This window comes from Dermacentor albipictus, chromosome 1 (genome assembly GCF_038994185.2).
Source record: "Dermacentor albipictus isolate Rhodes 1998 colony chromosome 1, USDA_Dalb.pri_finalv2, whole genome shotgun sequence".
NCBI classification, from domain to species: Eukaryota; Metazoa; Arthropoda; class Arachnida; order Ixodida; family Ixodidae; genus Dermacentor; species Dermacentor albipictus.
This window is the reverse complement of record NC_091821.1, coordinates 129,912,983-129,934,955: the sequence shown is the minus strand read 5'-3', so window position 1 is coordinate 129,934,955 and position 21,973 is coordinate 129,912,983. Positions and strand designations below refer to the sequence as shown.

The window sequence follows — 21,973 nt, the reverse complement described above, 5'->3', positions numbered from 1 at the left end:
TATAAGAATTAATAAAAATTGATGCATTGTTATACACATAGTTCAAAGGCTTAAAAAATTGCGCACCACAAAAGTATTTCGCAATTCTTAAATGTTCCTCGTCTTACACTAATATTTATGTCTATAGCGTAATCGAACTGCGTAGGTAAGTGCACTTAAAAAAACTATGGTTGTGCGCCCGTCAGAAAAGCAAAACGTGTGACAAACTTCCGCTAATCCTTCATCTTATCGCCAATGAGAAGAAATTAGTTTTCGCGAGTCTCCAAAAAAGGAAATGCGTGCACGGAGGCATCCTTTGTATGCGGGCTCTCTGAACAATGAATGAGTGAGTAGCAGGCCGTCACCCTTTGAGCAATTAGTAATGAGATAGCCATCAGTTTTGCGAGCGCAAGAAGCCGAAACCGCCTGCAGAACAAAACTGAAACTAAGCGCCGTGCGCCCACTTGCGTGCCAATGTGCGAAGGCTAGTAGACGTGCCGGAGCAAACAAACCACGCAACGTAAACTGAGAGAAAGAGGTGCGAGAAAAATATTCCCTGTATTCCCACATAGTCAGCACATGCCAGGAAAGAAAAAGTTAGGAAATTGTTGTGCTTTTTAAATGTACAGACGGCGCAGTAAATATATGGCATAGACCATTTTGGACTTGCTCGCGGTGCTGTACTATATTTGTAATTGACCCTGAAAGGGTTAAAGGGCCCCTGAACAGGTCCTTAATAATTTAAAGAAACAAGAGGATTGTTTACTGTGTCTGTATCTAAATGCAAGCAGAGGCCCTTGTTTGCTGTTGTGGCGATGCTACTGTAAGTGCCACTAGCAACCTTTTGACATCTGCAGTCAAGATTTACCATCAGTCACGAGCAACTTATCGTTCGTGTTCCAAGTACATTAACACAACGGTATGGGTGTTTGATTCAGCAGAGATACCAGCAGTCATGGGGGCACTGCGTTGTCAAGGAGTACTGGAAGCATATCTGAATGCCTTAGCAAATAACTGTAAAGACTCCACAGCTACCTTAATTTTCCACGAGAAAAATGGAAAAATACAGAGCAAGAGTGGGGTCAAGCAAGGAGGCAATCTTAATGCTATTCACTGAATGCTTAGAAAAAGTATTAAAGCTATTAGACTGTCGATTAGAAGTGAGAATCAACGGAAAATATCTCAAGAACCGGCGGCTTGCAGCTGACATTGTCCTGTTCAGAAACGTTGGTGATAATTTGCAACAAATGCTTGAGGACGTATTAAAATGAGCAGAAATGTTTTTCGACACGGCATTTTTAAGTTGGGAGTTTTAAGTTCAGCCGTGAAATAAAAAAAATGTTGTGGTAAGCAGTAGGAGGACGCTCGTGCCGCCACCTTCAAATATTTTTCTGGCTTGCTGCGAACGCGTTTCAGGAAGGAAATTTTTGGTTCCATGCAGTTTGAATATTCTTACATGACAAATAACAAACTAGACAAAACAAAAATATCAAGCAGATATGCATGTTACACCTCTCATGGAATTCGCCCTACAGTGGGTGAGAACGAAAGAAACTGGCATTCGTTGCTGGTTTCCCTCCCTTGTTTACACTGCCTTTTTAGCGTCTTGTTAGGAACTTGAAGGGATCGAGGGTGGACAGTTCCAGTACAATTTTTGTATCTAGTGCAGTAAAGCTGTCTAGAAGGCTTTAGAAACGTGGAGAAAATTGCTACATGGGATGCCACTCTGCACCGGTGAAAAAGTTTTGGTGGGGCCTTGAAAAGTCCTTGCGTACCCTTGAATTTTGTCTGAAACCTGAATGAACCCTCTGGGGTTAGCTAGTGCAAGACAGAGGTAATTAGAGATTGCTGTGTGGGGCGTTTGTTCTGCAGTGGACATAAATAGCCCATTGATTTCTGTATACATGGAGTAAAAAAAATCATAACGAATGTTAAGCAGTGCTTGTGAAAGATTTACTTGCTCGTTCCAAAGAATCCAAGTAATTCTCAGTTTTGTCCTCAAACTGTTGCAGGTGTACCAGTCAAGCTAAGCCCCGAGGCTGAGGAAGTAGCTGGCTTTTATGGTAGAATGCTTGACCACGAGTACACATCCAAGGATGCCTTCAACAAGAATTTCTTCCATGACTGGCGGAAGTGCATGACTTCTAAGGAGGCTGAGCTCATCAAAGACCTCAAGAAGTGCAATTTCAAGGAAATTGACATTTACTATAAGCAAAAGTCAGAAGAACGCAAGGCTATGACCAAGGAGGAGAAACAGGTGATGTCTCTAGTGCGATAAAGGAACTTGGCCATCAGATTGGCTTACCATTAAAATCCACATGTAATAGGAGGTGAGATTTGGGGATAATGAAAAGTGGGCAAAAATGTCATGCCAATGGCGATATGGTAGCGCGGATTTGGGGTTGTACTTGATTCTAACGCGTATACAATTTTTGGACCAGCTTTATCGAAAAAAAGGTACGCGTTAGGTTCGAGTGAATGTGGTAATAGTGTTCTGCATCAACTCGTCACCGGTACCAATGCTGTGGCGCCATCTGCTAACTGGACATCTGACCACTATGCCTCTAATCCTAGCGCAGTCAATACAAGCAACTGATTACAATAATGACAAAACATACCTAATGCTTTTTTCTGAGCGTGAGATGACATAAGCAATGAAAGGTTTCACCATTTATTTCTTGCTGTCAGGGCAGGGAGCAAATAACAAGCATGAATTCGAATCAAAGCGGCCGGCCTGTATGGACACTGCTATGTAACTACGTAATCATAGTTAGGGTAGCTATTACGGTTACTGACTGTAACCGCTACAGTAATTTGAAGCATACGATGTGCATGCAAAAAGAGTAAACAGTCGAAACCAGTGATAATGAAATCCTCCGACTATGAAATTCTTGTGACAACGAAACATTATCGTATCCCCGGCGAACACCCATAGGATTCAATGCATTTCGTACCTCTCGACAATAAAATGTCACTGTACTACAATCCTGCACAGCGAAATTCGCCGAAACGTAACCCCGCTATTACGTACTCGCGCAAGGTTAGCAAGCTTCAAAAGCTGCTCAAATGTGATTGCTTTCCACTAAAATTGCATAAAATACCGCCACATTATACTTGCTGGGCACCGCCATTTTTGTTTACAAAAAGAACTAAGCGCCGGAAGTGATCGCGCTGGAAACACGTCATGGCCGCCCTCTTGTTTGTTGATCGCCTGTTAGAAGCGGCGGAATGTTGCTACCGACATGCGACGACAGTTTTTGCATACCTAATGCAGTGCGTAATGTGCACCTCGGCAAGGAAAATGCAGCAAGAGCAAGGAAATCTCTGTCCCACCGATGTGGGATTGTTTATGGCACTTAAGGGGGGAGGCAGGGATCAGAAATAACTTTTTTCTTTCTTGACAGAATGGGCTGAAATTTGGCACACATACTGCACATTGCGATAAAGAGACAACTCTAAAATTTCATTAGGATATCTTAATTAGTTTTTGTTTTATAAGAATTTATAAGTTCCTTGCTTGTGGAAAGCCTGGCACAGTAACCAAACATGATAGGAAGCTGGGAATACTTTGCATATTTGCCCAGATGTCTAATCTACATCAAGACAGTGTTCGATTTTTTTTTTAGTGTTACAATAACTTTTTGCTCAACATAACATGCACATGACTGTGCTTCACTGCATGGAGCCATGTAGTAATTGTGAAAAAATTAAATAATGGAAAGGTAATTAAACATTTCAAGACTGTCTTTACGTACAGCACAGCTTGTGGATCACAGCAAAACAAACTGGACCAAAATCGGTCCAGCCGTTGTTGTGCTACGCTTTCCACGAGCGAGGTGATTGACAAAAAAAATGCAATTGAGAAAACTGGCTTCAAAGTTTTAAAAGCACTGCAAATTTATTAAAAAGCACCAGGGCTGTAATATTTTGAATTATTGCTGTCAGGCATCTTCTTACACCTTTGCCTCATTGTTTGGTGGGCTTTGGATGCCTTCTTCAGGCGTTCTTTATCCTTTTCTTGCGCCGTCTGGAGTAGTGCATGACCACCATTTTCACTGCCAGACCGAGCCTGGTATCGCAGTGTACACCCACAGAACGCTGTTGGCATCTTGGGCACGGAGTTTTAGCGATCAAAGAGTTCATCGCGGAAACAGGCATCATAATGAACTCAGTCACAGGGGGCCGAAATTTGTTCTTGGCATTGCTGCTTCCGCTCAGTCGCGGACACTGCACGAAGGGAGTCGCGAACGCTGCATGCCTGCGCTTCTGCAGTCACCGCTGGCACGAAACGCGGCTCGAGGCGCGTCTGAATCGTGCGACGATTCGTCTGGTGAGCCTTGAGTCACCATACAGTATGTAGCTCGTCGACGGTTGGGGCTCACTCACAGGCTGCGTGTCCCTCTCGCACGATGCATCGGAAACGCACACCTTCTCTGCCGGCGATGGAGACCTTCGACCCGCGTCGCCTCCAACAACGCGATCTCGGTTGCCGACTCGCGCGGCCGTACGCACAGATGCGAGAGCCTGTGTTGGCACGTCATTCGGTGGCTTGGTTATCAGTGTCGATGTCACAGAGCGATTGTCGGCTTCGCTGCTAGAATCGCACGGTGCAAGATAACGCGGCACGTTATCCGCGTGTTCACTCGGGTTCTCCACTTCTCCCGCTGGCCGCCGTCTTTTTCTCGCCGTAGGAGGCTTGTGCTTCCGTTTTCCGAAGGCATGCTTCATTTAAAAGTTCTTTTCGAACGAGCGACGATCTATCACTGACTGGGGAGCTTTCATGAATCCGAATTCTGCGAGTGTCAAACGAAGAAAGACGCCGGCGTGGTTTTCAAAGCAGACAACTGCGGTCCGCTGTGGTTGCCAGCTTGCCCGCTGCTGCAGCAGCAACCAATGGCGTGACGCCTTTCAGTACGGCAACCAGTCGGAGGCCCGCTTTCACCACACGGCCCGTGTGACAGCCTCTTGCAGACCCGTGCTTCTTTTGTGTTTGTGTGTTTGTTACAAGATGGCGGCGACCGAAGAATTCAGAAACGGAATGGCGAAACTTCGAGCTTTCGAACGATACCAAGATGGCGGCGTTCGGTGGCGGGAAAGGCGAGTTAGGGCTCCGCGAACTGCGGTGATTTTACGCGATTTAAAGCTGTTTTCTCGCCCTACGCACTGATAAATAAATTTTTTTCGGGCACTTTTACCCCGTTTTCAGTCACACCATTTTGATACAATGTAGATTAGGCATTGCAGATACCGAAACGCGTCGTTGCCAAAAATCGATCTTTTTTGCGATTTTCGAGATCTGATCCCCGCGTCCCCCCTTAAGATGGCAGTCGCAGCATGGAGTGCTATGGATCGGGCTGTGATTGAGCGATCATCCGGGAATAGGCATTCCTTGCTTTAGGAACGCTGGTTTTGGTGCTACCCGATAGACATCGCGTGCGGATTCAGCGCTGGACGTAGATCTGTGAACAAGCTGTAATTTCAATCGACAGCCTTTGGGTATACGAGATAAGATCACTTTCATGCTCGGCACCAGACGTGTTGGCTTTTATGGGTGACAGCATGCGCTGTAGATATGCTGCTGCATGTGTGGAACACTGTTGCTCTGCATCCGATGCTGTGCCGAGTTACGCCTAATCTCGCAAAAGTTGATTGTGTCTCGGAAAGCAATACACTGAGAATACTGCTCACGGCAGTGCTGCCACTGCTGATCGATGCATGCATCGTGCTTGGTACTGTTGGCAATGCAATTTTATATCGTGAAGCAAGCTTGCCAAAGTAGGCTAATGGAATTTTGACTTTAAAGTTTTGTTCTGATACACATTGCCCATCTGTGCGGTCTCATTTCGCAACAACGAAATTCTCTCGAAAGCGAATTTTTTCGCATTCGCCGCTGATTTCGTTATTTGCGAGGTTCGGCTGTAACATGCAACATATCGCTGTAATGTGTCCTGCACGTAGCAGAAATAAAACACTCCCCAATAATCGTTCAGTAAAACCTGGAACTAGTCAAACTTCGATATATCGAACACGGATATATCATATTATTACGTATATAGAAGACTTTCTATATCGCCTGGAAAATCGCATGCATTTTTAGTTTTTTGTTTCGAACGGGGTCGGACGTAAAATAGATATATCGAACTCCGCCACCTCAGACCAGGTGCACTCTGTTGAGGTGGTGAGCTTTCCCACAACACCCTCGAAGATAGCGGTGGCATGATGGGCATTTGTGACTGTGGCGCACTATAGCTGTACGCATCAATCGCGCCGAGAACGGCATTTGAACGTAGCGGCTTACGCATGTGGCAGCTTGGCTAGTTCGACAACGTCAACAACGCATTGCATTCACCGCACTGACTTCACCTCGGTGCCGCACCTGCCGCACCTCACGAGGACTGGTGGTTTGCATCCACAAAGACGTTGCGCGCGCTCACTGGGCTCACTCGTAGATGCCTAGGCAGATGCCACTTAATACTTTATTATTTACAGTGTTTCAAAATGCTTCAATTGGCGGATGTGGAGATTGCAACAAACGAAGACGCTGATGATGTTGACCCCGCAAGCGCTGATGTTTCCCCGCTCCCGACTTCAACTGAGGCTGTAGCAGTTTTGGCCCTTCTGTGCCGCTGCTGCAGCGTAACAGAAGGCACCGGCCTATCGCTTGTGGATCGTTTAGACTATGTTGAGGACTCCGTGTTTAAGGGGAGACGCGGGTAGAAAAACGGCGATTTTCATCAAAACAAGTCAGTTTTATGTTTTTGACTGTTTCAGCAAGATTGATCCCTCCTCTTTCACATATAAAAAAATCAGAGCCGTAAATGATTGGGAAATTATAAATAAACTCGGTGAAAGCACCCGAGGTGGCGAGAAAAGGTGCAAATCTGGCCCATTTTCCAGCGCGTGATGCGTCAAATCGCGGTGTCGCAAGCTATTGGGCTTGTGCAAGGCAGTAGGCCTACGCTTTTTCTCTCTAAGGTCGGCTTTGCCGCGTCACAGTCTCTCCGGGAAGTTATAATAAAAACAACATTTCATTGCCAAAACCGAGCGCTTTCGCTGGATTTCTAAATCACGTGGTGTGATTCCGGCCACGCCATTGGCTGCTAGCGTGTGCCGCAGCCATAGCTTGTCTGCTCTTCCTGTGACGCGCAGCTCTCTCGACGTGTTCCCAGGCCTTCAAGCATTTTTCTGCTCCTTGTTTCAATGGATCCCGTGAAGAAACGCGATTTTCGAGCTCGGAAGTATCGTTCGAGGCACAAGTTCAAGGGAACTCGCCGCAAAGTCAAGTGGCGTGCAACGGAGACGTCCGCGGCAACTAAGCCTAACCTCGGTGACGGCGACGCTTTCGACGGTTCAGAGCCGGCCGGCCGCTCAAGATTCGTAGACAGCGTAGACGAATTCGTCTGCACATCAGAGAAAAAGTTGAGGATCTTCGAGAATCAAGGTGGGAGCGGCGAGGAGACGGCAAGCACCTTTATCTGCGAGATCGGCGTCGTGAACACACTGGTGAGCGCCGCGGCATGTCCGGTGTGCGGACGGCGCGACCTCTTTATGCGTGAGTTGGCCAAAAAACGGAAAGGACTCGCGTCGTTTTTGGAGTTGTGTTGTAACAATGCAGCATGTAGCACGTCCGTTATCTTGTCAACATATTCGTCGCGGCGTGCATTTCCGGCAGACGACGCTAACGGTGGAGCGCGCGCTTCGGCCAGCCCAAGAGAGAGTTTCGCCGAGAATGTCAAGGCAGTGGTTGCGGCGCGCGCAATTGGAGTTGGACACAATCAACTCGTCCACTTTTGTGCAATTCTTGGTTTGCCAAAACCGATGCACCATAAATCGTTCACCGCCATAACGAAGAAAGTGCACCTTGCTGCTACAAAAGCAGTCGCTGATAACTTGGAGTTGGCTTGGAATGCAACAGCACAGGAAGTGTGATCTGCCAATCTAGCTGTTATGTTTGATGGTACTTGGCAGAAAAGAGGCCACAAGAGCCATAATGGTATAGGCACAGCCATTTCTGTGGAAACGGGACTTTGCCTAGACTTTGAAGTTCTTTCCAACTACAGTGGAATCTCGATGATACGAATCTCACGGGGTCACGAAAAATATTCGTATTAGCCGAAATTCGTATCATCGAAACAATTAAAACTAGCTAAATCAAAGAGTCAGAGGTGAACTCACTCAGATACAAGTACGTAAACAGGATTTATTTGTTGTAGAAAATTCTCTAATGTCCTCTGCCTCTTTTTCTTTGTCAGGTCAATTAGCAGACTTTGTTCAAATCCATAAAAACGCGTGCACGTGTCGTTGCTGATTTCGTTCGCGCACGCCTCAGAACTTAGCGCGCATGCAGCGTTTCAGCCGCCGGTGATGGGTCCTTCGCCGTCGCCCACGTCTAACACAAAGAACGCGGCCCGAAGCACAGCAGCCACTCCATCCAATGGCACGCGGAAAATGAAGAAAAGCACAAAAGAACACAAGTGCCACCGCTTCAAACTCTTCGCGCCCAGTCGCGGCCCCTGCGCTGTCTGGCGCCGCGTCCGCGCCTCCGCACCAAAAGAGAGAGGGAGAAATCGCGTAACTGCGCGCTGTTCTCTTTCACTGCCATCGGTGGGACTCATGCTTGCGGTCGCGTCCATCCGTGCGCTGGAATCGTGCCAACTGTGGTCTCTCCTCCGCGCAGCGGCACAACCTCCTCCCCTCCTTAGCAACCGGCGCGCCGGTCAGGGGCGCAGCTGCGCATAGCAACCGTGACGTCACACAGTAGCGGTAGAACGGGCGCGCACGCGTCGGCGGTGGCACCGCCGCTCCTTCGCTAGCCGTTTCGTTGCAGTCGAGTGAGAGGCCCGTGTTGCGCGCCATGCGGTTCGGGGAAGCGCCAACGGACGCCGGATTCCCCCAACACCAAACGCCAGAAGAATAAGGTGCGAATGCGCATGCCACGAATGAACATATCACCAGATGCGAAAGCAAGGGAGGCAGAAAAGAAACGCCAACAGCGACTGATTAGATCGCCGGGTACCAAAGGCAGGGAAGCAGAACGAAAGCGGCAGCAGCGACAGGCGATATCGCCGAACACCAAAGCGAATGAATTGGGGCACAGACGGCAGCAGCGTCTGGCTTTCGCCAAGCACACTTTCAAATTTCCAATGTCTTCGGTAATTTTCGTATCAACCGACGCGGGTCGAAAATTGATTCGTAACAACCATTCTCTAACACGTTGCAAAGTAATGGGGCTCGGCCGGGACCACAGAAAAATTCGCATCATCCAGAAATTCGTTTCAGCCGTGATCGTGTCATCGAGATTCCACTGTATTGCCAGAGTTGCAGTACACGCAAGCCATTTGAAAGCGAAGAGGAAGAAGAAATATGGCAAGCTTTTCATATGCCAGTGTGCGAAAAAAATGCAGATTGCTCAGCACATGCCATGGAGACTAATGCTGCTTTGAGGATATGGAAGAGGACTGAGTCCTACAGTACTCCACTGAGGTTTACAACCTTCCTCAGCGATGGCGACAGCAAGGCTTATACAGCTGTCAGTGGCAAAAGTGCATGGAAGTGCGCCCATCACAAAAGAAGACTGCACCAACCATGTAGCCAAACGGCTTGGGACTGCCCAGCGAAAACTGAGAATGCCACGAGGGCAGAAGCTTACAGATGCAGTCATTCAAAAGCTACAGAGCTACTTTCAAATAGCCATCACATCCAACAGAGGAAGTGTGCGTGGAATGTATTGTGCAATCTGGGCATCATTCTTCCATTCATGCTCAACGGATACCACCAAGAGCCACAAGTTTTGTCCAGAAGGAGAAGACTCCTGGTGCAAATTCAAGCAGGCAGAAGCGTTGGGTCAGGCAGCCCCAGCGCACACCCCTATTCTCACAGAGCCAAGGTGAGACAATGCTGCCCGTATACAAAAGGCTGACAGAAGAACAGCTACTCACTTGCTGTGTCAAGGGAAAAACTCAGAATGGAGCCGAATCATTGAACAGCAAGATTTGGCTGTTGTGCCCCAAGACAAGGTTTGCCTCGCGCACAGTCGTGGAGATGGCAACAGCACTCGCTGTCTTGTGGTATAACCAAGGGCACAAACGCTATGAACGAGTTCTGGAGGAACTAGGAGTGCTTCCTTCCAGGGAACTAGTTGCGCTGAGCAAAGATTGTGACAGAAGAAGGATCTCCAGCATGTCGATGAAGCTGACAGCAGAGGCAAGGTCTCACCGTCGCCATCTGGCCAAAAAGGCTCGTCTTGAGCATGGTGCTTACAAGGACTCTGAGGGGACAACTTATGGCGCAGGTGAATTTTGAAGTTGTGCACTAGATCGGGATACCCTGGCCTGCATTGTGTGGAATTTTTATATAGATTTCAGTGCTACAACACAAATAAAGAACTATTGTAACTTGCAATTGTGTTTTTCTCAGCTTCATATTTTTGGCCAAATATGGCTTTTGTGCATGACATTTGATGTACTTATTGTGGTCCAATCAAGACCAAATTTGGTGTGCATAATCTTTAAGATGTGTAGAATGCACCTGTATAGGGTTTAATGCAATCAGTTCATCTTTAAGAATGGGAATGTTCAGTACACTTGGGTACCAGCCATTAAAAATGAAGCACCAGATATGAAATTCTCTCAAAAATGTTGCCTGTAAAGGAAATTGCGCTATCTTGGTTATTAGCACTCACTGGAGTGTTAGGGACAAGGAAAGCCATTTTGCACTGCTATATCATGCCAACTGCTAGGTCCAGTAGCTGCACAAACATGCACTGTTTTTTCACTTATGCATGGCACTTAGGACATGAAAGCATCAAGCTATCCTAAATCTAAAAACAGATTTGGGATGAGAATATCAAGCTATATAAGTGGTACAATTTTTTATTTGTCTAGCATTAATATTTAAAAAAAAGGGTTTCTGAGGAGCGTCTCCCCCTTAAGGGGAGAGGCTATCCTGGAGGCCAAACTTTTTTTATTTTTTTTAGATATCTGAATGAAACTTATAGGGTACATTCACACCATCGAACTATGAGGAACTGCAAAGATTCATGAAGGTGTGTTTATTAGTTTCAGAGTTGTTGAGGTCTAACTAAGTGGTTCATGTATATGCCTGAGGAAGAGCCTGGAGAAATGCCAGGACATCGTAGGAAGCTGAAATTCACTGTGATGGTCCCTTGATAGATATCCCAGGGGGCTACAAAGCCTTTTTCTTTAATCCCCCCCCCCCCCAGAAAGAAATTTAACACAACTTTGAATTTGATGTAGCCAGTAATGACCACATTCATAAAAAATTAATCGCTTATTATAACTTCCCCAGCTTTCAAAAAAAAAAGAAGCTTGTTAACTCTGGCAAAGTCATTCAGGAACAGAATAAAAAAAAAAGGCTTTCAAATATGAAGAGCGGTTCTTGAGATATCGCCTTCCCCAGCACTACAGTCGACTCCCGTGAATACGAAGTTCACGGGGACCGCAAAAAATTTCGAATTAAACGAACTTCCAATTAAGCACAAAACAAAAAAACAGCACTTTATTTGTGGTGAAATCGAGTATTTTCTCTAAGAAAAATAGTCGGTCATCTTGCTTTGCTTCTTCTTGCCGAATCGCGCTGCTGAAAGCAAGTTCTGCAGGCTGTAGATGTGGCGGAACGCTTCTTCTGCGTTACCTTCAGCGGCAAAGAAGCGCTCCGCGAGAGCAAGGCCCGCAGCTACATCGGCAGCCTTAGGTTGCGGCTCGCCTTCAACGTGGTCGTCGCTTTCCTGGGTCGCTTCCTGGGGCCGAATAATCTCTACAGTTTCGCTATCCGTCAGCGCACCGCACGTTTCGACCGCCTTGTCTACGGCGACGTAATCTTCAAAATTGACGTCCCCGAGAGCATCACCAAAATCAGTGCCGTCAACCTCGCTTGTTGACGCTTCCTCCGCTGAAATTTCAGAGGCATCCTCCGAAGAAGCTGCCACAAAACCGCAAGCCCTGAAGCAGTTTGCGATTGTTTCTTGCTTCACACGATCTCGTGCTCGCGCCAACATGTGGATGGCACTAAGCAGGCTCACCTCGTACTTTGTGGAGCTATCCACACACAAAATCGTGCGCTCGAGGAGGTGCCGCCTGTACAGGACTTTAACATTCTCAATGATGCCTTGGTTCATTGGCTGCAAAACAGCCGTTGTGTTTGCGGGCAAAAATGCGAGTCGTATTGCACTCAAGGCTGGCACATTCACGTGAGCACTGCAGTGATTGACAAGGAACAACACCTTGCGGTTTGAAGCAGCCAACTTGCGGTCCAATTTGCTTATCCAGCTCTTGAAGATTTCGGCCATCATCCACGCTTTTTTGTTCGCCTCATAGTCCACAGGCAGCGTCTTCACGCCTTTAAAACATCTCTGCTTCGCGGTTTTCCCGATCACAAGTAACCGCCATCGTTCCGTGCCAGTCATGTTTGCTGCGATCAGCACCGACACTCTCTCCTTGCTGCGTTTGCCCCCAGCACAGTCATCGTCCTTGAATGTCAGGGTCTTCTCTGGTAGAAGTCAATAGAAGAGTGCAGTCTCATCTGCATTGAAGATGTCTTCCGGTTTGTATTCGGCGAGATGTTCACGCAGCTTTCTGTCCTTCCACGTGGCGCATGTTTCCTGGTTAACGGACGCCTTTTCACCACACACGCTCTTGAAAACCAGGTCATGGCGATCTTTAAAGCGCGTCAGCCATCCATCTGACGAAACGAAGTCATCGATGCCCAACATTGCTGCAAGCGTTCGGGCTTTCATCGCAACGATGTCTCCGCTGAGAGGAAGTTTGTTGCTCCTGGCCTCCCTAATCAAAACCAGCAGAGCCTTCTCCAACTCTGGGTAAGCGCCGGTGCGCATTCGCTTCCGAGAAGTCTTGAACTTGTCGTTCTCAAATGCATCCATTATTGTGCGCTTGTTCTTGATGTAGTTTGAGAGCGTGTTCAGCTTGATCCCCTACTTCTGCGCTATGTCTTGCTTGGCGACACCTCCCTTCTCAACTTCCTTCAAAACCTCGACTTTCGTTGCCAGGTCGAGCGTGCGATAAGAGCCACGGTTTGCCATGGCTATAAACTGCGCGACTAGGTACAGTCAATTCCGAATCGCCCATGGAACAACCTAGCCTACGAGCTACCCGCACAAAGGCGCTCGACCAACACATGCCTCGACATACGCTGTGCACGCTGCAAGACTAATCTCGCATAATCTCGCCACTGCCAGTATGCAGCGCTGCGTGCACCTATGGCACCCGCGTGGCCTCCGCGATCAGCTCCGGCCATGCGCGGCAGCCGCGCATGGCCTCCGGCGGGAGCCGCTTCGCTTTCCGCCGGACTTGATCACGGAGGCCACGGCAGCCGTAGCAATGAATAATCGCGCTGCTCCAAGAAGGATGGCGTTGCGGGTGGCTGCGGTGGCGATGACACCAACGCGGAGCACGGTTGCAACACTTGAAAAATTGCACATTCTACTAAAGAATGACTGTCACCTTGAGGATCCCGGCTGAAAATTAACTTCCAATTAAACAATATTACTGGATGAGGACTTCGAATTATCGAGCGATTTCTTCTATAGGATTACATGCAAAACTGACGGGACCAGCATTTCACTTCTAATTAACCAAAAATTCCAATTAAGCGGCTTCGAATTATCGGGAGTCGACTGTACTAGCGAAAAAATCCATTCCGAGAAAACAGGCCTTAAAGATCAACAGATGTGTTTTTATTAGAAAGCTCTTGCGGAGCTTATAATTAGCTCTTTCGGCTCCAGGCACACTCAATCTGTCGGATTCTCGACTGGCGACAGCCGACAGCACAGTTCTGCTGCTGCAAGCATCTACGCAGTTGGCACTCACTGCAAAATGCTCATACAAGTCACATATCGTGCTTCCGTGCACAGATAATCTGCACTGTCTTGTGCTTTGTTGCCGGCATCGCGTGCAGCAAAGAACTAGGGAAAAAAGAAAGAAAGCACAGAAAATAATCTAAAAGGTAGCGCAAGACGATGAGCAGCTCGCAAGCAGGTCTGTTCAGGTGGACGGAGCAAGGGGCAACAACGATGCGAGTGCGGCGGGCGCGGCATTGAAGGAAGCAGCCGCTGCCGCCGCCGCTGCTCGCGCAGCAGCCAATGGCAGGTGCGCCTTAGCCCGCGGGATTTGAAAACGCTGCTCCGGCCAATTAGTGCTCCACATCACATCGCGGGAAAATGGCAAAAACGCCTCAACTGCACAGACGATGCCATTTTGCAAGGCAGCAAAACAGACAAAGAATTCAGTCAAAATGACACCAACGTGGCGCAGGCAGGCTGTATGGTCCGGGAATGGCGCGCGTGCGAAGTTTGTTTTCATTTTGGCATTTGAGCGTGTTTTGTGGGCCGCGGTGGCCTCAAAAGTAGTTTTTTTTTTACTTTATGGTTGAATTAGGTGCTAATAATTACAGAACAGGTAGTTTGAGACATACAACCCAAAAATATTGTTTTTTAAAAATTCCACTTTTCGGTTTTTGAGGGCCGCGTTCCCCCTTAAGGGGGGACACTGTTCAAGTAATGTTCATGATGTTTTCCATCAATATTCATGAAACTTTCCATTCTTGTTAAGACTTTTGTGCTGATTTCAAATATGTAATTATTTTTCCAATATGCCATTTAGTTCTGAAGGTAAATGAAATTCATTGTTCATAATTTGCACAAACAATAGGGGAAAAAAAATGCGCTACAAAATTCATATTGGCACATGCCTGGGTACTAGAAAACATAAGGAACACGATGGTAGGAATACTATTTTGATACATCAAATATTAGTAATTTTACAGCAATTCAATCTTTACTGTTCGAATTGTGGCTACTATACTATCTGATCTAAAGCAGAATTTAAAATTTTTAAAGCATAAATTCCAAAATCTGACCCTACCACTGTGTACAGTGGAATCTTGATGATACGAATCTCACGGGGTCACGGAAAATATTCGTATTAGCCGAAATTCGTATTATCCAAACAATTAAATCTAGCTAAATTAAAGAGTGAGAAGTGAATTCACTCAGGCACACTTACGTGAAAAGCATTTATTTCTTGAAGGAAAAGTCTCCGATGTCCTTCTGCTTCCTTTTCTTTGTCAGGTCAATTAGCAGACTTTGTTCAAATCCATAAAAACGCGTGCACATGTCGTCGCTGATTTCATCCGCGGCCATAGCACGCCTCAGAACTTCGAGCGCATGCAGCGTTTCAGCCGCCAGTGGTGGTCCTTCGCCGTCGCCCACGTCAAAGACAAGAACGCGGCTAGAAGCACAGCAGCCACTCCGTCCAATGGCACGTGGAAAAGGAGGAGAAGCACAAAAGCAACAAAAGTGCTACCGCTTCAAACTCTTCGCGCCCAGTCGCGGCCTCCGCGCTGTCCGGCGCTACGTCCGCGCCTCCGCACCAAAAGAGAGAGGGAGAAATCGCGTAACTGCGCGCTGTTCTCTTTCACTGCCGTTGGTGGGGCTCGCGGTCGCGTCTGTCCGTGCGCTGGAATGGTGCCAACTGTGGCCTCTTCTCCGCGCAGCGGCGCAACCTCCTCCCCTCCTTAGCAACCGGCGCGCCGGTCGGAGGCGCAGCTGTGCATAGCAACTGTGACGTCACACAGTAGCGGTAGAACGAGCGCGCGGGCGTCGGCGGTGGCAGCTGCACCGCCGCTCCTTCGTCAGACGTCTCTTGTAGTCGAGTGAGACCCGTAGCTCCGAAGCGGCCCAGTGATTGCGCGCCAAGCGGTTCTGGAAGCGGCAGCGGACGCCGGATTCCCCCTACATCAAACGCCAGAAGAACAAGGAGCGAATGCGCGTGCGACGAATGAACATGTCACCAGATGCGAAAGCAAGGGAGGCAGAACAGAAACGCCAACAGCGACTGATTAGATCGCCGGGTAATAAAGGCAGGGAAGCAGAACGCAAGCGGCAGCAGCAACAGGCGATATCGCCGAACATCAAAGCAAATGAATATGAGCGCAGACGGCAGCAGCGTCTGGCCTTCGCCAAGCATACTTTCAAATTTCCAAAGTGTCTTCGGTAATATTCGTATCAACCGATGCGGGTCGTAAATTGATTCGTAACAACCGTTCTCTAGCACATGGGAAAGTAATGGGGCTCGACCGAGACCACAGAAAAATTCTTATCATCCAGAAATTCGTATTAGCCGTGATCGTATCATCGAGATTCCACTGTACTTTGCACACTCAGCTACAAGCCACAACAAAAATTATGGCTCTATCTGCTTTGAAGGCAGAGATATCGCCGCGGCAAATCAGCAACAAGTCAAAAGTCAGGTGTTTTGAGAAAACGAGAAAAAAGGAATACATTCACTTTTACTCAAAAGTACAGAAATAATTTTGCATTATTTTGCAGTGAAAGTGGCTAAAGGTCACCAGGAATGTAGTCTGTCTGACCACGGCCACCCAAATGCGGCAAAAACGTTGTTTGACGCCTTACGCCGATTCCCGGTGGCTTGCATCGCGCGTGCGCAAGGTTGTCGTTCACGCGGGTCGAGCTCCACACCGATGCGATATCGCCGCAACATGCGCACGTGATAACGATCTTTATTGCGAGGCCAGATTACCGTTCGCTTTTGCCTCCTGCGACGCTGCCGCCGCACACCTTGCACTTGACAAACATCAGTGCGTTCACGGAGTTTTACTGAAGATAGCGAAGCCTGCCTCGGCGTCGACTGGCGCGGCTGCAACGCCGTCAAATCCAACACCCGCTTTGTTGCTGGTGTTGACGCAAGAACTCGTTTTTTTTTAGCATTCATCTCCCTCTGCAACAAATCCGCACGCTGCAACATTGCAGTGTCGCGTTGAACGCGGCCGCTGTCCGTAACGATTTCACTCATTTGTGAGCTCGCTAGGCCTACTCCGGCATCGTCCGCGGCTTTGGCATCATTTGTGGTAGGTGGCGAGCTACTCTCGATGCTTTCAGAAGCAATGGAGCGCTTTTGAAAGTTATAAGCTGATCGCTTCTTCTTTTTGCCGAACTTGTGCCTCGTGGCGAACTTGCCCGGTGGACCGGACATCGTTGGGCATGTGCCAACAAACATACGCGATGCGCCGCCTGCGGAGTGGAGCAGACGATGGGAACATTGCGCAGCCAAGCACAGCACGCGTTTTTGGCCACGTGCGCTAGTCAACGAATCGGATCGCGCGTTTGGGCTTCTTTTTCTCCCCGAATTTCGACGTCACTGGCGTACCGACAGAGTCGCTTTTGGCGGGAAATTAAAGAAGGAAGGCTCCTCTTTCCAACGAGACGGAGATGGCTGCGATCGCGCGCATAAAAAAAGAGCTACATGCCGCAATAAAAACGGCTGTTTTTGCGCGGAATTCAGCTCACAGTGATGTTATAAATTGATATTGCGGACGAAATACTCTTCCCTGAGCCCTGAGATTCGTAACTTGGAAAATAAAGCGATATTAGCTGTAGATATCGAAAATTTCATTTTCAAAAAATCGATTTTTTTCGCGATTTTTTCGCCGCAAAGACTCGTGTTCCCCCTTAAGCCTGCGGCTGCCGATAAGAAGCAGGCTACACTGCTGCTATACCTTCAGCCAAATAAATAAATTCTTTGTGTGAAACTTCAAGTGAGTATCTACTGCGTCGCAATTGGGGCGCAATCGGGGCGCAATCGGGGATCATTGTTGAAGCGCGTTTGGTTCCGCCGCATGCGATTGGCTTAGGCCGCACTGACTTCGTCAGCCGTGTGAAGTCGGCGCGGCCTGGGCAACCAAACGTGCACTTCGAACAACGATCCCCAATTGTGCCCTTGGTTCGTTGATTGATTTGCAGAAGTTTTCGACCCGTTTTATGTGATTTTCTATATTGAATTCTGGCTATATCGAACTTTTTTGTGATCACCGTGCTGTTCGATATATAGAGGTTCGACTGTATATTCCGCTGCACGAAGATATTGCATTTGTATACCTCGTACCTTCGGCTATGCTGCAACTTACTGTGAGGTATAGTCGATCCAGTGGTCATTGGCTGTGCAAAAACCATGGGACAAGCCAAGCCAAGCCACTAAGCTGTAACGGCTGCATTTATGGTTTGTCGCGCGGGTTCTGCATGTCCAGCATTTGTTCCTTCATATGTAAAATAGTAACGTGATGCTGTGCACTTTGATTTCCATTATGATGTAATGCCGCCCTTGATGTCTGCGCCAACAGTAGCAGTGATTAAGTGAGGGAAGTGCGAAACAATTATTTAAAAAAAAACTTGCAATCGTTTGGCTATAGGAGTGCAGTCCACTTTTTTTTTTTAAAGTCGCCAGGGTATACATTGACTGTACTTTCGTCTATCTGTAGCTACAGCATTGATAATGGTCAGAGTACAGACTGACAAGGTTGCAAGCAATTGTATGTGCACACAGCAAGCGTTGACAAGCTTTTTGGCCACTTGTGGAATAATGTTATTTACGGGTGAATCTGATATTTCGGAATTTCGATTATATTTTTACATTTAGGTAGTCTCATCCGAGTCTCCATTATCGGTTGACAGCTTAGTCAACTATCTGCTGTTTCTCAGTCTGATGGGTGCAAAAGGTATTTGTGTAATATGTGCTATTTATTGAAAAAATTTATGTAAAGCGTACAATTGACAATGTGGCTCGTGGGCTGCCCTTGTGCTGTGTTTAATATCCGTGGCTTGCCTATTGTCATAGCACAAACAGAATTGAAAACAAATCAAAGCCAAATATTTATGACAAATAGGGAATGGTAACCCATATAGCTACATCTTTCCATACAATTTAATTGCATTAATTTTCTTCAATGCTCTTAACTGTGTTTTCACTCGCAGGTACTCAAACAGCAGAATGAAAAATTGGTGGAAGAGTATGGGTTCTGCATCATTGATGGTCACAAGCAGAAGATTGGCAACTTCAAGATTGAACCGCCCGGTTTGTTTCGTGGTCGTGGAGAGCATCCAAAAATGGGCATGCTTAAACGTCGTATCATGCCGGAAGATGTGATAATTAACATTGGAAAGTAAGTCAAAAGTTCTAACGTGTTGTAGAACAAGTTAGCAGGTTTTATTATGGAGGCATATATTGTGTGCTGCAAAGCATAACCATCCCATTGCGGTCTTCCCTTTAGGTTGCAGTTTAAGCATGGAGTCTGCTCAAATAACTACATTTCAGAAAGGCTTTCAAGTAGCTTTCTGAAGCAACGAATACAATTATGTAAATGGAATGTTATGCATGTATAAATGCTTATTTGTGCACTGGGCAAACATTTAAAAGTTAATGCTTATGCATGTTTTCTTCTTGTGAACCAACCCTTGTAGTTTTTCTTCTTGCATGGTGGTTTAACTATAGAAGTACAACATAATAAAATACCAATGAGCAGGAAACTTGCAATTGAGGGGACGAATATATTTGTCGTAAATTGATGACTGCCATTATGTTGTTAAGCTTCTACCTCCTTTCACAGCTGCAAACAGTGTATAAGATGCTGTGGCACATTCAAAGCTACACTTTGCTAGAACAGTCCCAGCAACATACACTAAATAAGGCCGTAGAATTGTTTTCTGGAACACTTGAATTTCTGCAGAAATAGCTCTAGCATAGTGTCACGTAGTTCGCACTTCTCTTCATATCTGTGTGCATCCTCTCGTTGGAAAGGTGGCATTCATGTAGTTTGGTCGCTGGAGTGGTTTGATTTAGCAGCGTTTATTACAGCTCTGTACATGCTACTTGGTTTTGCCGTAAAGAGGCACTGCAATCTGTTGTCTATCTATTTGTACAGGGAGGCGAATGTTCCGGCCCCACCTGCAGGGCACAAGTGGAAGGAAGTACGGCACGACAACAATGTGTCGTGGCTGTCATCATGGACTGAGAATATTCTCGGGCAAACTAAGTACATTATGCTGAACCCTAGCTCCAAGCTGAAGGGTGAAAAGGACATGCAGAAGTATGAAATGGCCCGTAAGCTAAAATCTTGTGTGGACAAGATTAGGCAGAATTACATGAGTGACTGGAAATCCAAAGAGATGCGCATCCGGCAGCGTTCTGTTGCACTCTACTTCATTGACAAGGTGTGTACATCATCGAATATTGTAGGGCTGTCAGGGCTTGTGCAATTGTTAAAAGTCATGTCCCCACTTTCTGGCCATTTTTCAGTCTGTAAAATGGGGTCAGATTGTGGCTATATGCAAAGCTGGGCGGAACACAAAATGCACCCTGCTGTAAAAAATATAGGCCAGCTGCCCATTTCCAACAGTCGACTGATGTTACTTAATATGAAAATTGAACTCTTAGGTTTCCGTTCTCACATTCATTCCTAGCGAGGGTCTCAAATCTGACTGCTTTGATGTCATTAGGTAGCATGTGAGGGTTTTTAAGCCGCATGTGTGCCCTCTTAAGTTCATGTGTTATGTGACGCCATAGGGCAAAAAGGGATATAGCTCAGAGTGGCGCTGGCTAATACTTCCAGGCCTAGATCTAGTAAACATAAGTACCCAAGTTAGTGGAAGTACATGTATTCGTAGCCGTCGCCATAGCACAATTAGTAGTGCAATGCATGCATAAAGGGGGTTTTAGATTTGGCTCCCAGTGGCAGCAAGTTATCTTTTTGTCCACTTTCATTTCCCTTGATTTTATACTTTCATTTCCCTTCATTTTCTACAGTTCAATTTCAACCCGAGTTAATTTCCTCGATGGTTTCCTCGGCTTTATTGTCTATTGGCTTATATGGGATAACAAAAGTAGAGCCCCTTGGTTTCCTTTCTTCTCATTTATTCACAGTGAGGGTGTCAAATCTAGCAGCTTTGATATCATTGGATAGCATATGAGGGCTTTTTGGCCATATACGTACAGTGCATATATCTAAGGGAACACTCAAATGTGCGGCTTTCACTCTGCTGGCACCCAAGCTCCAAGTAGCGCTGCGGAAGCAGTGTCAGTGTACTGCGCCGGTGTGTCGAAATGAGTCGTAGCTACAACCACAAGTTATCTGCTGCAAATCTAGGCAATTGTACTCTTGCGTGAAGAAAATCCGGACATGCTCTAGACTTGGGTGTTCCCTTGAACAGCAGACCCCTCTGTACATGTCCAAGTTATTGTGTCACGTGACACCATTGGGCAAAAAAGGACGTTCCACATTTGCCCACCATGGCTCTGACTGCCGCAGGCTTACACTCCCAGGCCTAGATCTAGTAAACATAAATGCCCAAGTTAGTGCATAGATTGATAGCCATTGCCACGGCACAATTGAGTCGAACCCGGTTGTATCGAATTTGCAAAAAAAAAACTGTCGATTAGATGTAGTGCATAATTCGATATAAGCCTGCTAAAGAATTGGACGTCATAAAAGCAAATAGCATTTATAAGAGCACTTTATTGATGAAACTAGCTTATTTTTGCATGAAATAGTCCCGATTATTCTGTTTGGGCAACTTTGCTGCTGTGACAACATGCACTTCTCCACATTGCCTAAAGAGTCAGCAGCTGAGGCACCTGAGGTAGTTGGTGCAAGTGCACCAATCACCTAAGAAGATGTGGATAAAGGATAGTTGCTTTCTTTATTGTGCCCGCTTTCACTTTTGCTTGGTATGATGTTCGCAGTGTAGTTTTCGTTTTTGGGCTTTCTCGTGGTTGCGACACCATCATCCGCACGTGCAAACTTGTTGACTGTTGATCTTCAACGGCTTCTAGAAATTATGACAGCTTGCTCCAAACTTTGCCAACCCTAACAATGGCTTTGTCGCACTCAGACTTTTCAGTCATCACCGAGCATGCGGAAGCCGGCACATCTGAAGCATTTTCGGATGAAGCACTTGTGCATGGCTGCCTTCACTTATATACAGAGCCGTGCACACACATTGGGCACCACAGGCACCAGGTCGTTTGTCTGCTAATTTTTCCCTTATCCTTTAAGATGTTGCTGAAAGTGCTCCTCGGAATCTTGTACGCTGCGGCGGCATCCACAATATGATTAACGCATTTAGGCAAGACTGGCGTTGCAAACTTTGGTGGCTCCTTGGCTTGGCTGG

The 21,973-nt window shown here is 46.9% G+C and overlaps 1 protein-coding gene and 1 pseudogene across 1 annotated transcript in view; both read left to right on the top strand.

Annotated features, from left to right (window-relative positions):
• LOC139049835 (DNA topoisomerase I, mitochondrial-like) overlaps window positions 1-21,973 on the top strand; it is a 110,743-nt gene that overhangs the window by 59,380 nt on the left and 29,390 nt on the right. Inside the window, exons 10-12 of the mRNA XM_070525658.1 lie at window positions 1,992-2,236; window positions 18,782-18,969; window positions 19,729-20,017. Coding sequence (XP_070381759.1) covers window positions 1,992-2,236; window positions 18,782-18,969; window positions 19,729-20,017 — 722 coding nt within the window. The remainder of the gene's footprint in view (window positions 1-1,991; window positions 2,237-18,781; window positions 18,970-19,728; window positions 20,018-21,973) is intronic.
• Window positions 7,165-10,281, top strand: LOC135911596 (uncharacterized; annotated as a pseudogene).